This window comes from Opisthocomus hoazin, chromosome 22, assembly GCF_030867145.1.
Source record: "Opisthocomus hoazin isolate bOpiHoa1 chromosome 22, bOpiHoa1.hap1, whole genome shotgun sequence".
Taxonomy (NCBI): domain Eukaryota; kingdom Metazoa; phylum Chordata; class Aves; order Opisthocomiformes; family Opisthocomidae; genus Opisthocomus; species Opisthocomus hoazin.
Window position 1 is genome coordinate 2624898 of NC_134435.1, and position 17794 is coordinate 2642691.

Sequence of the window (17794 nt, forward strand, 5' to 3'; positions counted from 1 at the left end):
TGGATGCTGCACAGAGAAGTGAAGACAGCTTGCTGCCATGAAAAATTGCCCAGAGAGGCAGAAGGTGGAGGGACATCTGCATTTCTTACACGGAGCAGTTGGAGTGGCAGAAGCCAATCCTGCAATGAGCTCCATTACTGTTGCTTGCTTCCTGCTGCTCTTTCTCACGTGCCTGTAGCAGGGGTTAGCAGCTCCCAGGCAGCTCCCCTGCACGTTCTGCAGCAAGGGCAGGTCCCCTCCCTCCTCCCACCCCACCGAAGTCACTACGTGAGGTGGCACCACTCATGTCACCCCTGCCATCTGTCTCGTCACGGGATCTGGTCCTGAACCCAAGCAGCGAAGGGCTCTCGTGGACATTTCTCATGTTTAGCTCGGGGGGGTGGGACACCTGGGGTGCTTTACTCTGCTGCCCGTGGGAACTTCTCTGCTCTAAGTCCTGCGAGGTTGAAACCTCTACCATGTGTTGAGTTTTGTCTTGCAAAGCTTTGTTATCTTCCACGAACCTTCTGACACTTTGATTGAATCTAACCTGAAGAGTAAAAGTAAATAAAGAAGAAAAAAAAAAAAAGATTTATATCTTTAGACACTTGCTGGGAACCATGAAGTATGTCCTGTTGAAGGATTATAGTATCATTGCGTTAGATTTCTTGCAGTTCTTGTCTTCTTCCATCCAGAACTCCGACGGTGCCCTGTCCCTGCCACCTGGAACAGCCACCCCCCAGTGAACGGGGCGGCTCTGGGACCCGGCATGGTGGCTGAGGCTCCCGGGCCACCCAGGTCCAGACCCAGCAGACAGCTCGCGACAGCCATTCATAAAGTTCACCTCATGAGTATTTTTCTCTCTGACAGGGGAAAGCACAGCAAATCCTTGACGATGCTCTGTTCTCTTTACTGCAGGTCTGGCGACTGCAGCCTGCGCCCGGGGCAGGGTGACCGGGGGCTTTTTTCGGCGGTGAGTTCTCAGCAATCTCCCGGCACGCTCTGGACCAGCCCAGCCTTCCTGAGGAGCTGTGAAGGTGAGTGTAAATCTTCCCGGCTATCACTCGCCCATCGATCGCCAGGCGCTCGGCAGCGGGCTGAACGGTTTTGTGAACAACGTGTGCTACACCCCCGGCATCCATTAGCTGCCTCTCTCGCCTCTACCACAACACCACAAATAGATTATTTGCCCCTAGTGAGCATCTCCTTCCAGGCTCGCATTAACACCGTTGCCACCACAGCCCCACACAGGGTGTGTTTTTCAGCAATATTTACAGCCCAGCTTAACAGCGTGCCTGCATTTTGTTTGCTGCAGATGATAATTCAGGGATTTGTTAGGCTGCCTTAAAGAAACACTTTGAAATGACTGCCAGTGGGTTTAATTTTGTTGCTGGAATGATTTAAATAAACACAGTTTTGACATATTCTGTATCATCATTTGGTTTTTTTGTGAAGACTGTATCCAACTTCGGTGATGCTTCCAAGGGATGTGTGACACAAGCCTGATTATAGCTCCCCAAACCTGTGTCTCACCCAGAGTCCATTTTGTTGGATACCGTGGCCGCTGGAGGCTGCGCCAGGAGACGTTTTCCTGGTGCTCCCGTTCACAAGGCGTCAGGAGAAACTGCTAATCAGTGTGAGCCTGGTTATAAAAATGTGACTCGCAGCAATGAGCAGACTCTTGGCTTACTGGAGGGACAGCGGCCAGTTTTGCTTTGAAGAGTGCTGTACTTAAACTTACTCTCAATGTAATTCCAATAAGACCATCTTCTAAATCTTCTTTTTTTTTGGCCTGTAATTATAACATGGACCCGTGCATTTTACATCTCACCTGCAAAGGCAGGTCCTGCAAAGCAGCTGGACCCCCATAACCCCCAATCCATCCAGGGAAACAGCAATGGACCGGTAAGAGCTGGGAGTCAGCCTGCAGTAGATACTGAGGTAATTGAAAATAACATCATCTGTTTTGCCCACGCTCGCCAAAACCATCCTGCCTCCATTAAAATGCCCTCTGGTGTGTCTGGAAAACCAGCAGATGAGCTGTTAGTGGATGAAGTGTCGTGCCACGGGCGCCATGGCTGTTACTACCGAGCATTTATCCATGCTAACTTCCAAGTGTTGCCGCACACCAGCACAAGAGCGGTAGCTTTAGGATGTTTGTTAGAGCATCCCCAAGTATCCCAGGCCCCTGAGCCTCTGAGAGGAGAAAACAAACTCAGCTGCATTCGTTGACCATAACACAAACTGACTGCTGTTTGAGCTGATGTTTTCAGCATAACTCATTGCGGCGTGAGCGTGTTGATTGTCTGCATAATTTCTCCTCGAATAGTTTTACTGCCGTATGGGACACTGCGGACCCTGAGCTGCCGGCTCTGCGTGTAACCCCTCTGTGCATTAACGAGCTCCACTCCACGAGCGCTGCGCAGCGGCCCCCGCATCCCTGGGACTGAGCCCGCAGTTTCCGCCGAGTCTCCAGTGCAGCTGATGTGGGTGCACCAGGGATGGTTTGCTAACACCCGTCCTGTTCTTAGCATCCCACGCTGGGGATGTCAGGGCTCGGCAGACCTCGGGGCAGGGCAGGCAGGGCAGCCTGGGCTGCTGAAATGAGTTTTTAGGGTACAGAGAGGATTTTAGCCTCCAAAAGCTGTCAAGTTGGGTGTTTTCATCAGCACTGATTGGAGCGCCTAAAGCAAAATAGTGTTCAAGAAAAATGACCAGCTTAGCCTTGCTACCCAGGAAAACCTAGGAAATTCTTCAGAAAGCTCCTGTCCTCTACCATTTAGCCTTAATGCAAAGCATAACCTCTAGCAGTATATGCTGCAGTTAATATTGTTGACGAGCTAGGATGTCTTTCAGTGCAGACTTTGTGTCTTAATTAAACGGGATTTGTTTCAGGAAATCATGCTTGTCAAAAGTGGCGGTTTTTTTGCCTTAGGACTATTACAAAGATGCTATTAGACGTTTTGATAACCAGCCATCTGTGTCTCAGTGTTACAATAGCTCCATGTGAAGACAGACTAATTTTTCCCAGGCCAAAATTATAAATTAAACAGACATGGCAGGCTAATCTTAAATATAAAACCACAGAGCCGTAGCACTCCGTGCATGAGAAAACCGGGAGCTCACCTATTCCAGCCTCACTGCTTTCAGGAGCAGGTCTGTCACCAGATCGATCTGCGGAGGGGCCGGTGCCAGCTACGCCATCGGCTGTCCATCGCTCTCCCCGCAACGCCGAGGACGAAGGCTCCGGGACAAGCACGTGGTAAGCTGCCAGCTAACCCAGGGAGATGGATTGACGTCTCTGAATCAATCGGTGAGGGCCAGCGGCTGCCCTGGCTTACACCCTGCACCATCCCGTAAGCTGCTGTAGGGTTGCACAGGGCTTGGGCTGGGTTCTGCAGTGCTGGTACGTGAGGAAAGGCTACGCTGAGTTGTAGCCCTGGCTGCACCGGGCTATGGTACGTTCGTGAAAGAATTTCATCCTTTTCAGTGACAGGAGACAGATCCTGTGCGTGCCTCGAGCCCTTCCCGCACCTTTCCATGTATTATTTGTCCCGTCTGGAGCGGTAAGGTCCCAGCTTCAAATACACCGTTACGAAGTTGTGCGTATAAACAACACAGGCTTACACACAGAAATTACACTCCGCTGTGTATTTTAGGGCCGAGAGGAGTCCTTGCTCATCACTTCGCCTGTGTTCCAGCTGAACGTGCCTGCCCACGTTTGAAAAGGCCATTGACCGCAGACTTCCACCCAGCACAAAAGGGAGACAGCATCCTGTCGCCCATAATCCCAACACCCAGAAGAGAAGACATTGTCAGCATGAGCTTTTGTCAAGTTTTATTGTAAAATTTGAAGAAAAAGAGCAACTGCAGTATCTATCGAGAGCACTTGGTGTGATCCTTTTCCACCCCTCCTCTTCTCTACCGGGTTACGGCAAATGCGCTGTGTAAGCGGTACTATATAACACATCAAAGCAAACACAAATGTATTTCAAACGCTGCACACGAATACTGTGTTGGTACAAATCTCTACTAAAGTTGATGTATTAAAAATAATTTCATATATTTTATAAGTACAGGGGAAAATTCACAGACACAAGCATTACAAGAGGAGGCTTTTCCAGGCAAAGCTAATTTTTATTTTTCCAGTGCACATTTTCCAGTGTACGTGCTCAGTCCAGAAGATTCTTATCAGTCTGTTTTGAGACAAATGAACCCGTTTTTTAGCAAGTCTTCAAGGGTAGGGCTTTGCTGTTGACGTGCTGGAGCCGTGTACGTACAGGACAACGCACCTCTGAATTAGCCCATCTGCCTAGAGGCTTCTATCAAGGGGAGAAGAAAAAACCACCCCAACCCCACCTGCTAAGATTCCCAAGGCTTTTTCAGCAGGTCTGGTGGGGTTGTTTCTGCCGAATAAACCTTTGTCTGCAGGATGAGAGCAGGATCCCTGGTTTGGCTCGAGTTGGGAGCACACAGAGACTTCAGAGGTTGATGAAGTCCGTGGTGGGGGGAACAAGCAGCTGGAAATGCCGTTGAGAGGCAAGAGGAGAAAGAAAATAAGTGAAAAAACACTCACTTTGGAACATGGCTCCTGATCAACTAGCAGCAGGCCACTTCATACATTTATCTTAAGGCTTTGCCTGCCTTGTTTTGCTCGAGCTGTGCCACGTCTACTCTTCGGCTGCGCTGGCCCCTGCGCTGCCCTCGCACGCTTCAGCCCGGCGCGGTGGGCAGGAGATGCTTCCCCGCCACGGCAGCGCATTGCCACGGCGGGGTGGGAATTGCCCTCGAGGTTCCTGGTACCCTTACTAGATCTGTGCTTCACAGTGGACTTCCAGGACACTTTGGAGCCCAGATGAATAAGGAACCCACACAGGCAAATCAGAGTGCCTAAATTACAAAGCTGTAGCAGAAGGGGCAGGCATTTGCCTATTAAAATGCAAACGAGTGCTAAAATGTTGCTCTCTGCACTTCATGATTTAGGTATTGACAAAAGCATCTGAATTTTGTTTCTTTCAGCTATAGCTTTCAGATTTAATCACGATTTTTTCATTAGTTCTCAGTGTCCTCCATGAAGTTTGGGGAAAGAAATAAAAAAGCTCTTAGCCTGCAGGCCCCTCACCTATTATTTGGAGAGAATCACGATTTATTGGTTTGTTATTTTTGGCCAAAGACTTGCCCAAGTATTTGTCCATGAGGAAGGGGCAGGACATTTGGGATGTCCTGTGCTTTGGAAAGCATCGTGCCTTCAGAAGTGAGGACTTGATGCAGTTAGTACACTTTAGGGATGCTATTGATTTTGCCACGCACACTCAGGGCTACCAGTAGTTAGTCTGTGTGCAAACATGAGGTATCCAGCGAACAGACTCCGTCAAGCCCTGTTTCCACGGCCTCACCACCTCCTCCCCGGGGCGGGCACGGTTTCCAGGCTCGGTGCTCCGGCACGTGGGGCTGGATGAAGCCCCTGGAGCAGCACGGGGCAGGGCCAGCCATGGGCCACCAGCCCGGGATCCTGCACGTTTAACAGCAACCCCAGCTTTCCCTTCTAAGCCTAAAAAAATCCCGAACCTTTATATTTACATCAGTAAAGACGCAGGTCCGCATTCCTTTGGTGGCGGTCGCAATGCAGGGCAGTACTATGCTTTCTGCTCCGGCATTTTCCCTGCCCTATTGGCTTTAGAAATTGTCAGTACCGCTGTGATTTGTGCCAATGTGGTCTATGTGTGAGGGGAGAAAGGGCAATGCCACGCCAGGATCTCGTCTACAAACGTGGCCACGTTCCCTTCCCCCATTGAAAAACAAAGATTATTGAAAAAAGATATGAAAATAAAATTGAAAAAAGAATCACATAAAGAGTTTCCAGGCTTGAGATAATGCCTTGCCTTGAGAGAACAAAATCTGCTTAGAAATCATAAAGAAGCCAATGTGTCTACCGGATTGAAATAATTTTACAGAGAGAAAATACTGATTAATTTTGGCTACAGGACAAAGATGGCATCCCATGTGCCAGCGGTTGGATGCCAGAGCCAGCCAGCTTCAAAACTGAAGCTGTGTTTAACATAGAGCTGACTTTGTGCTGAGCAAGCTTGGGAACTGGAAAACTGCCGAGGGAGCGGGCGCTTGCTGTCTGTGTCAACACGTGGTGGAGGATCCCAGCTGTGCTCGATACTGCAGGGAATTTTATTTGCGTAGGACTAGATGTGCTGATGAGCTGGATGAAGAGAACAACCTGAAGCTTCGCCATCAGGTGGGATACAGACCTCTTCAGATCAGCCCCTTCAGAGAAGGGGATGCTAGAGAGGGTAACTAATAAGCCAGTAGTTCGCCTCCATTTGTGGTCCAATAGTTTTGACGCTACATTTTAAAGTAATAGTCTTGGGTTCTATGTAAAAATAAGACTGGAGCCCAGTACAACACTCCAAATACAGATAAATGTAATATAGCTGCTCATATTGAATCGTCTGCACAACAGGGAGCTCTGGGCTGATGCTGGGAAAATTCTGCATCCTGAATGCTCAGGACGAGCTTACAGCAGGCACCGGCCTCCCGGCTGCTTGAAAGCAGCAAAGAATACAGTCATTTAAAAAAATTAAAATTACTAGAAGATGTCTTATCACTCTTTTCTAGCTTGGTTGGAGCTGCCTACAGAAAAGAGAGGTTGGAGTCCAAGACACCAGCCTGGCCTCCCTGCCTGACCCCACTCAGCTCAGGCTTCGCAAGCCCTCGAAGCAAACCCTCTGCAGGAATTACGCACTTTCCTATACAAAAACTTCCCTCCACTTTCTGGAAGTCAATTAACATCAAGTTTACCGTGGCCTTAAAACATTAAAAACTCCCCGTTTGCAATATTCCTTGCACTAAAAAAGAAATCTCCTCTTCAGTAAGGCAAAGCGCCAGCCATCATCGCACCCTCTTGGCCGTAAGTCAAAGAGCAACTGGCAGGCAGACAGCTCTTGGGTCGGCCGTGTTGGCATAGAATCAGAATGGTTTGGGTTGGGAGGGACCTTAAAGATCACCTGGTTCCAAACCCCCTGCCATGAGCAGGGACATCTTCCACCAGCCCAGGGTGCTTACAGCGAGCCGCCAAGCCACACACGGCACCACGCGCGCGCAGCTGTGGGGAAAAACCTTTTTCTAATCCGGGAGCTGGAGTTTTGCTTCTGGAAATGCCAGTGCTCTGACCTTTGTAAACTGGGATGGGCTTCTTGTTTGATTTAGTGCTTGTCTTGTTTACCGGACGCAGCTGGCTTCCTGCTCTCTGCTGCGCTTACCGCCTTTAGCTGATGGCTTTGGACAAGTGTCAAAGACACCACAGACTGCCAAGGGTGAGATGCTGGAGTGCTTAATTAAACAAGCCTCTAGGCAGCGGCAATTTGCACGGTGGAAGCACCACAGCAGGGCTCTTTTTTTTTCTTTGTTTTTCTTTTTTTAAGTTAGGATTGGGAACTGGTTAAAAAAAATGATGACTTTCTTATGAACTTGTTTTTTGTCTTGCAACTACAAGCGTGTGGAAAATCCACCCCACAAGCCCCCACGTTTCCCAAACTTGAGACCTGCAAGAGCCTTGTTCACCTTTGAGTTCTGTGATTTTTCATCCCCTTTTTTCAGGAATTTTCTTTTTTCTTACAATGAGGGACAAGTAAATATACAAAACCAGAAGGAAAACCAAGCTTCTTCACCCGCCAGCCGTGCCTGTGAGGACTGCCCGTCACCGGAACCCCCTGCGCCGAGGGTCTTTACCAGCGCTGCACCGAGGCACCCGCACGTCTTCCCACCGGGCTCTGCAGCGCTGACCTGTAACGCTGTACGTGCCACCGGACCGAGTTACGGGCATCAATCCAGCTGGTGCAGAGAGCAGATGGGGCCAAGAGCTTCACAAGTCGCACTGGTCCCGCTCCAACCGTCCCGCTCCACCTCTGAATCCCAGCTCGTGGCACTGGGCAGCCACAGGACTTCAACATCTCAGGTTTGTCGGCAAAAGTATTAGGCTGGGCTGCAACAGCCAGCTTGCATTGCACATAATAAAAAAAAATAAATAAAGAACTAGTTGCAGCTGTGTATTTGCAGCCCCCATCACCACAGGGCTCCGAGCCGGGCTGCAGCTCGGCCCCACCGCCCGGGCACCAGCATCTTTGTGTTTTGGGGGCATCCCGATTTTTGCCAGATGTGAGCAGAGCTGAGCTTCCCGCCCACTCGCCTCTTTCCTCTGTTCTCAGGGTCGTGCAAAAAAACCCTCGCGGCCTTGCTCTTTCATTCTTTATTTTTAGAGATCCATGTTAAAAAAGAACCAACCTTCTCGTGGAGGCAGGTTAAAAAGCAAGGTGACCTTTCAGGTGTCTTTTTCTAGCAGACAGGAGTGGTCCCCCCCCAGGCTTGCCATGCTTGGCTGGGAATTCGTCCTGTCCTCGACACCAAATGCCGCTGCAGCAGCTCTTTTTTAAAAAAGCTTTTCCTGGTCTCCAGATGGAGAGAGATCACTGTGTTTTATTTCAGACTGCTACAACAAGTAATAAGGGGAAAAACATAAAAACCTCTTGCTCTGGAGGGGACTGGGTCGCGTCCGGGCGGGAGGATGCCGCGGCGATGGGTCCGGAGCAGCACCGGGGGCAGAGATGCACGGAGGGGGAAGGAGGGGTGAAACCCAGCAAGGGGCTCAAAGCTTTGGAGGAACCCCAGCTGGTGGCACCCGCTGCGAAAGCCCAGGGCTGGCAGTGGAGATGCACGCGAGGGAGAGTGGCGGGGAGGCTTGCCCGGCTGCAGGGACCAGCTCTCAGCAGCAACAGCAGCACTAGAAGAGGTAAATACAACACGGAGCACTGCTCTGTTTGCCATAAACTAACTATATTATAGGGGTTTTTTTGAGATTACTTTTGGTTTGTCCAAGAGGAAATGTGCAAAGCAGTAAGCCAAGGAACAACTGCGGGTTTCAGATGGGAGGCAGGGTGGGAGCTGTAATCTGGTATGGAAACCGGGCGCTGGCTGCTCGCCTTGCAGGATGCAATTCGTTAGACACAGCAGAATTTACCCCTAGGTTTTCTAAGGGAGAAATTACCTGAGTATGAGGTGGCAAGTCATGATACGCAGCAGCTGGGAAAATCCCTGGGGTTGAGCGGCCCCGTCCCAAGGGCTCGATGAAGAGAGGCAACAGCTACGCGTGTAACCCCAAGGATGTTCACCTAAACATATGTAACCCTAGGGATGTTCACTTAAACGCAGTTAACCCTAGGGATGTTCACTTAAAATAAAGCCCTGAATGGGCAGGGACAAAGAGGTCTTTAGGGAAAAAAACTACCAGCATCATGGCATGCCCATATCTTCGATGAATAACCAGGTTATTGCACTCACGTCAATTCTTACGTCTCCCCCCGGCCTCCGTTCCCGCTTTCCTGTTCGTTTTGTTGACCTGCGGCGAGGTCATACGGGGAATTGGCTGTTATCTCCTTACAGAATTGGGATCTTGGCCTTTTTATCTGTTTTACGCAGTACCTAGCACACTCTGGTAATTAAGCCCTAATCACGGTATAAATCAAGTAAATAAGTACTTGTCGACAGGTCATCTGGACTCGTGTGCCTCTCGGGCAAAGCCGTGCTGACGGAGGCCAGCACGCAGCCGACCGCCCACCTCCTTCCCAGCGGGCGAGGGGTTCTCAGCAGCCCCTCGCTAAGCCCCTTTCGTGGGGTGACCGAGCAGCCCCGCAAGCCTCCCGCCTCCCACCCATCCTGCGGGCATGCCCACCTCCGCCCATGGAAATGTTTGGGGACTTCTGTTGATTTTATTTTTATAGTGGTAAAAAAAAATTAAACAAAAAAAAATCCAAGCATTAAATGATAAGGATAGGTTAATTACCGTCACAGATCCCAAATTAAGGCACTCGTGAGTCTTCTCAGCAATTTGAAAGAAGTGGATGGTTTCCAAATAGTGACTGAACTGCATAGTTACAGATGTTAAGTAAAAACTCTCACTCATTCAGAAGGCGAAAATATTGAGGGAAATACTAAGACAGAACAGTATTTCCATTATCTTGCTGCTTAACTGCAACGACGAATGGAAAAGGTATCTGACCTTGGGAGTGGAGTCTTCTTGTCAACCATTTTTTCTGTTATTCTAGTGTCAGAATACCCAACCCATATATAAGCGCTATAGCATAATTAAATGGGTCATTCATTCAATTTAAATTCATTTTAATTAATCACTGTGATTAATTAATTATTAGCTAGGAATTAGTTGTGAATTGGTAGAGAACACGAAGAGAGAGGGAAAGAAACGACAAACAAGGAAATCTAGTCTCCTTTTGACAGAGCTGAAAGGCAAAAATGAGTTGAAACATTTTCGGAGTATATATAAAATTTCCGTGTCATAAAAAAAAATAAAATCAGAGTAACAAATGTGCAGCACTTTAATGTCAGATTTGACTGTCATTGGAACTGTTCACAATTAGTGTGGACAATCTAAGTTGTACTTCATTTTCTAAGTATGATATATAACCATCAGGATAATTTAGAAAACACATCACCAGAACTTGGGCTGAAGAGGGAAGAAAGGGAACATCTTTGGAAGGTCCAAGTGGGATTTTTCAAGTGAACGCTATTCCAATATTTTGCGACAAACAGGAAGAAGTGAGGTCTGTTACACATCTTTCACAGCCTATATATAAACCAGCCTCAAGAATGTTTACCTGAACAGATATATACATGTTTTTTTAATATTCTTAAAAAAGTAGTATTTGCTTGATCTATGACACAATGAATGTCTCTACAGGGAAACTTACCATAGGCATAATAAAATATTCAAGAAGTCATAAAAGATCACACGAGAGCAGTGTTTGGCCTTGGTAAAACACATTTAGGATGACTGCAATGTATGGATACAGCTTCGTTCAAGAAAGGAGTTGTGCATATTTAAAGGTACTTACAAAGCTGGTCTTCTCCTTTCCTTGACATGGGTATGTTTCCTAACCAGATGAGTAGAAAATCACGGACACCATGCATTGCTAAAGGAAGGCTATGCCAATCTGTTTTCTATGTCTGCGCTGCAATGGTGGGATCATCTCTTCTAACCCCTATGGCTCAACAGTGAAAAGAGATGTAGGTTTCAGACCATGGGCGTTGCAGGGCAATTTCAAGGACTCCATGTTTAATGAATTCATAGGATTCAGCTCCCCTTCTTTGTCTGTCTGAACAGATTTTTATATATTCTCTATAGAACCGAAATGGTTTAAATTACTTCAGGTCTACAGCCATGCTAAAATGCTACTCTTTCGGTAAAGTTGAACATTTAAAGCAAAGATCACCAGTGTTAGTCTGCATCCTTCTCATTTAAAATCCCTCTGTGTGCATTGTGAAATGGGTGACTTCAAGCATCTGTCTTGGAAAATAATTACCGTGCCACTACACATCACCGGATGCGTTCAGCAGCTGCTTTCGTACAAACCCTGGGCGACAAGGTCACTCGCAGAACGAGCCGGGTCTTTGAAAGGCCGACGGGCGGCTCCGATGTAACAGATGTTCACCTTTGGAGAGAGTTTTCACCCACCTCAAGAGCCCATTTCCGAAGCGGCGCGGGGACGCAGCCGCTCGGATGCGCCCGCTCACGCTGGCGGAGGTGCTCGCCTGGCGGGCACCGCTTCGCCAGCCACAGCTGCTCCTGCCCCGGTTACTTTGCGGTGATGGAGACCGAAAGTTACGAAAACGCAACTGGGAAAGTTTTTACATCTTCCAAACGTGCAAATGGATCTATGTTTTTATAGAACTCCAGTGAAATTACTCAATGCCAGCTGTTGCGTTCTAGGGTAATCCAGCTGGTTTTACATGAATCCCTTTGCTTACAACTAAAAAATAATTGACAATAAACAAGTGTACTATAAACGGGAAGAAAAAAAACACCAAGAACAGTTGTTTCCCAGGTTGTCTGAAAAGAAATTGGCAAATTAAGGCTATGATTAGAAAATGAGTGAGTTTTCTATTAAAAATACCCTCTGTCATTGCATCTATTCTTTTACGAAGAACCAAGTGACTTCAGTGCTACGAAATATTTAATGAGAGAAACCAACCATTTCTAGAAGTGTCGCTGCTTCCTATGGGAATAACTGTAACTAATTCTCTGCCCCCAAAGAGCAGATTTTGCATATTGTGCCCAAGCTGACCAGGCCCACAAGCTGCTGAAAGACTAATGCCCCCTTCTCAACACAATTTTTTACAAACTCTGACCCCCCCTCAGAGCTTCCTGGCATTTACCCGCTCTAACGGCCTGGATATTTCATGCCAAATTTCTCAAATACCATCACACAAATATGCATTAGAAGAGGGGGGAATCGTAACATCGCCTTCAGTAGGACCAAGAGCAAAACCGAGCAGAAAGCAAGCTGACAGTTACTATTTCTGTTACGCTTCCTTCTGAAACCACATCCGCGCATCCTCCCAAAGCCATCCTGCAGAGAAAACTGATCAGTTTTCATTAAATCGCTCTCCTAGGTTCCTGTGGTTTGGAAACTGCTCTCTGATGCTTAGTTTCCCTCGCCATCCACAGATGAATTTTTACTGCGGTCATTGCTGCCGTAGCCTCTCTGCTATGGGTGGGGTAATCAGTACAGCTAATGGGCAAGGTGTAGAGGAAAGAAAACGGACGGCTTGAACATAACATAAAAGCTCCTCAGTATGGAAACTCAAAATCTGTTTCATTCTACAGAATCACTAGGTTTCGTGGCTTATACGGTATCTCAGTGGAGATACTATTCGCTTCTCAGCATTTTTCTCATAACCACAAATCATATCCCCAAATAAAAAATATCCCTTCAAAACCACTTCCTATTAGCAGAGCATACCTTATCTCATAAAACTTGCAAGTAGACCAGTGTTGTACCATGAAGCCTATACAGGGGTTTTTTGTTTTTTCTTTTGTTTTTTTCCCAGTGTAAAAATATACAATGCTACTGCTCACTTGTCGCAGTGTAAAGGTCCAACCGGTGCTTGCCTGCTGAAGGCTCTACTCCTATTGCCCTTTCATACCTCTCCAACCCAGACCACTGTGTTACCCCTCCTTATACCTGAAACCTCACAGCGTAACGTATTTTGCCTCCCATTTATAACAAATAATGAATCGTTAGCTGGCGTAATGAGATACTGTCCAAATAATCCACTGTCTTTCACAATTCTGTTGTAGCTGCTCCAGGGCCAGTCTTTGGACGTGATAGGGTCCTTTAAATTCTTCAGTACATTCATTTTCCCCGTTGACAGCTCTACAAAAAGCACATCTGTTTGCAAATGTGAAGTAGCATATATATAGTACTGATTGCCTTCAGTGAAAGAGGGTTGAAATGTCAGATCAGATATGTGTATGCTTGTTTGTAAGTCATAAATCAACTCGATTTCCCCTCGGACAGTTAGAGCCTGGATGTTGATCCTGCCACTGTCTTCATCCGCACTGACCAAGTAGTGTCCATCCGGTGAGATATAAGGCGTGCCCGACACATCGCCGTTGGGGCCGATGACGACATCGGTAACGCTGTCAATAACGAGCTGCGGTGATGCAGCCGCCGACCTGTTCCTCCTACACTGGACAAAGAAGTACCCGCCCAGGTGGGTATAAGCCATGCTCTGCGGTACGCAGCTATGGTTTTTGAAGTTGATGGTCTTGATGTGGGTCACAGTTTCCAGGTCAATTTTGTGAACTGCGGATTTCCATTTGTTAAAGATGAAGCCAAACCTGAAATAGAAAACACGACACTGAAGTCATCTCTGGAGACATGGTGATAGGCTTGAGAAAAGAAGAAAGTCAGCAGAACTGGGAAACTCTACCCTGTTGGTTTTGGAAGCGTGTGCAATAAAGCTGTCTCTTTTCTGTAAGAAATCTCTCGGTTTACTGCTTCTAAGATGTGCTAAAAGGAGGTACATATTTCAGTTAAAATTAGCAACCTGATCTTGGAAGCTCGAATATGTGCTTGGGTATTTGAGTAACACCTTCAAGAGCTGAAGCCTTTTACTGGGAAGACCAATTTACAACAGGAATGACATCAAGGCTTGGGTGTTTTGCGGGCTAGTGTTGACTAGTTTTGTATTTAATATGTTTCAGGTCCAGAGAGTAGTAACTCAATACATACTCAAGACTTCTTCAATCACAAAACAGAAAACTGTTCAAAATACAGCATATCCCTGCCAGGCTGGGGCCACAGAGCAGCTCTGAGCTGTACGTATCACCACCAAGTGAAGACCATGTCCAGCCTTATCTCTTCAATAGCATCAGAGGGCAGCTGTGAAGTGCGTTTGCTACCCGTGGGGCCTGGGGACCACTGCAGGAGCTGGCAAGGCTGAGGTGTAGAGCAGACTTTGTTCTGCACCATCCCGCCAGCCCAGGGAAGGTGTAAAACATTTCTTGAGGAACATAACCAGCCAGGGCGCACTAAAGAAAAGGGGTCTTTGTTTTCCGTCTCAAGAGAGGGCAGACAACAGCGAGCAGAGAACAAATGTTCTGTAAAAGATATATGCTGCAGCACATCTGACCTTTGCTGAAGACAAGAAAAGGTCAAGAACAGCCAAGACAGGTTTCTGCTTAATTTGAGAGGGAGCCCATAGAAACAGCCTGCTCGTGTTCCCCCCGATTCACAGGTCACTGATACTGACTTACAAAAACTAATTTTACATTGAGGATCTTTTCATCCATTCAATGAAGAGAGAGGGAAATGAAGTGAGCGCTTAGTTTTGCATCTCTTCCCTGAAAGATGTAAAATTGCTTTGTGAAACGTGGAGGACAATGCACTTGTGTGCAGATCATACATATTTTGCTTAAAACACTGGGTTTATTTCTTTATTCTTCATCCATCTGTCAATGAGACACTCGGCAATGATTTCACTTCTAAAGAACGAGCCAATGCAGCGTATGATCCCATGAAAATCACTGGGCTAAGCCCTTCATTTTCCCATTATACTCACATCCATTAAGAGACTTCAGAAAATATCTGCAGTGGAGGTTCGTAGTGCGCTGTGTGTGGGGAAATTGGATACGACACTTGTATTTCTCCCGGATGAATGCATTTTCAGCACACTTTAAAAAAATGCTTTCCCTTACAGCATTTTTTTCCCCAAGACTTCCTTAATACTTGGCCAAATGCCTGAAGGAGTTAAAAAATGGTTCTTCTCATAAAGTTTAATTTCGAAAGTGGGTCAGAATGTGTTTTATGTGCACACAGCTGCAGAAGAGGCACAGTGCTTGCATGAAATCTGTGATCTGAAATCTCCAAGAAAACCTTGCACTTAGAGAGTTTTAATAGACAACAATCTACCCCGGGAACTAATAAAAATGGATACATTCCTAGATATCCATCTGAAATAACAGGCAACTGAAATACACATGCGAGAACATTTGCATACAAATATTTTTTGGCTTGTGGAAGAGATTGCTTAAATATTCCCCTTCCTGGGAAATGCTGGTAGTGCCATTTATTGTTTCTGAGTGGAGAATTTAGAACATGATCTCAGCAAGTCTCATTAGACTGTGAGCAATTATTTTTCTGTGCTGAGGGTGAGAGCAAATGGACAAAGATCTGGCCCTGAACAAATGAAATCGGAAATTAGGCACAGCATTCTTGGCTTTGCACATGGAAAATAATAGACAATTATCTATATTTAATATTTCTTATGGAAGATCATCTGTATACGCCTCATTAATCTCACTGAAGCAAAAAGACGATAAAACAAACGTAAAAAAGCGGAATTGTTCCACCTTCCTGTCTTTGAACCCAGACCATACCTTCTCATCTCAGGCTTTAACATTCAGCAGAATCCTCTACCTCCTGGCACTACCATTAGTCACAACCATATTCTGAAAGCAAACTGGAAAAATGAGGTAGGGAAAACTTAAGAATGACAGCCATGAAGTATGTCTCATTATTTGGTGTTTCAAGAAGCAAAGTTATTTATTTTGGATCAGATTCAACCCATAATCATTTAAGTGTGACCCCCCGCATCCTCAGTGTTCTCTGCAGGGAACCTGAGATTAATGTAAGGAGTTTCAGGATGATTTTTTGAGTGTTTAACTTTGTTCTACTATACCAGGGACAGAAGATGGTTGAACAGTTGTTATAACATGGTAAGAACAGTATAAATTGCTGTGCAGTTATCATCAATTTTGATAATGTTAATGGGAGGCTTCCTGTTCCTGCTGGGAAGCAGCCAATATTACTCCAGGTTATTAGGATGTTAGTTATACAATCTCATTAACCACTACATCACATTAACATTCAAAACTGATGGTTCATAGAAGTGTTTTTTTTAATATGCACTGCATGCCATTTTTCTGCTCAAACCTTACACCTCACATAAAGATCCAATATTTGAACACGGAAATAGTTGGCAACACGTGGAAGAGCCACGCTTTGTGCTTCAGGCAGAACAAACTTTTACCACTTCAGGCAATAAATCTTTGACACAGGTTTCTGCCCAGATCCATACAGCGGTTTTGAGGAGGGAAGGCAGCTTTCTGGCTGTCAAATTCCCAGCCAGGCAGGGCAGTGTGTATTACACTTCGCTGCGAGGAGGCATGGCTGACCAAGCTGAGGTTTGAATGCCCGTGCGTGGTCTAAGGAAAGTCCAGGTTTGTTCTTGCTGTTTCATTGATTTGCCGAATAACTATAGGTAATTTACTCAATCATTTCTCCATTTCGCATGTGAAAATTGGGATAAGAGTAGTTAGCTTGAGCACGAACTCATTCATTAACATTTGTCAAGTGCTGTAAGCTTATTAGAAGGATGCCCACTAGAAGAGAGCAGTGTTGTCACCGTTGCTATGCATTAAGATAATTTCTTACCTAACGTGATTAATAATAAGATTTGTAGGTGGTATAAAAAAATCATCCACTCCTTCAAACGGCGTGCGGATAACGTGCTGATCCTCCCCTCCACTTGCCTCTGGTATCACCTACAATAAACATACACAAGGTTGAGTACAGGAGAAGCAGTGAGTAAGGCAGAAAGGTAAATACAGATCACACAGTCATACACGGTACCGAGCGGCTTTTCCCAGGGATGTAGTAGACTCAATTTGATTAATGACTTCAAAATACTGTTCGGTGTAGCTGTCTTGAAAAAGGTGTGCTAATAAATAGTATTTGAGGCTTGACATTTGTAAGGTAACTACACAACTGTGCTTTCATAAGATGTTTATATCTCCAGAAAGAGCAGTCATGCAGGAGCTGAAGTAGCATGACAACATTAAGACCACAATAATTTATTCCTTGCTGTCTAAAATAAACATTTACTTCACGGTCATATTTATTAATCTCACTTAAATGCACAGCAATCATTTACCAGCTTGAAGGATCAAACACTAACTCACAGCAGTTAATTATCCCTTTGAAGGAGAAGAACGTTCACCCATGGACTGCACCACGTAAAACCGAGGGAAGCACAAAGCCCTTCGGCTCTCCTCCAGCACAGCGCGCACCTCCATGGCCACAGAAACTCCGCTCCGGAAGAGGAGAGGCAGAAGTTTTCAATAATTAAAAACTTAAATACTCAAATTGTTTGCTCGGTTCAAGATGACTTTAGCCTGTTCGTTAGGAACTTCTGCTGCTCTAATGTGTATAGCTACGCAATTCATTAAGGAAACGCTACAGCCCTACAAGGTTTAGTTCAGACAGCTGTTCTGGTCGTGCCATTTCCATTTCTTCCAATTAGATTGCTCAAGAAAGATGCCCACTCTCGCACAGTGCTTTCACGAGGCCAGACATTTGGTTCCCAGAAGCCAGTAATGGCTAAACAACAGCATCCCATTAGTCGGCTGCACGGGCTGTTTGATAAATCCCTGGCTTCCAGGGAACGAGGG

The 17794-nt window shown here is 46.2% G+C and overlaps 1 protein-coding gene across 2 annotated transcripts in view; it reads right to left on the minus strand.

Moving 5' to 3' along the window:
* Nucleotides 1-10226: 10226 nt before the first annotated feature.
* The window catches only part of FSTL4 (follistatin like 4), a 242229-nt gene continuing 234661 nt past the window's right edge, over nt 10227-17794 (minus strand). For both annotated transcript variants that reach the window (XM_075441818.1, XM_075441817.1), the window contains 2 exons: nt 16779-16888; nt 10227-13681 (listed from right to left, as the gene is read on the minus strand). In XM_075441818.1, coding sequence (XP_075297933.1) covers nt 12979-13681; nt 16779-16888 — 813 coding nt within the window. In that variant the 3' untranslated portion in view covers nt 10227-12978. The remainder of the gene's footprint in view (nt 13682-16778; nt 16889-17794) is intronic.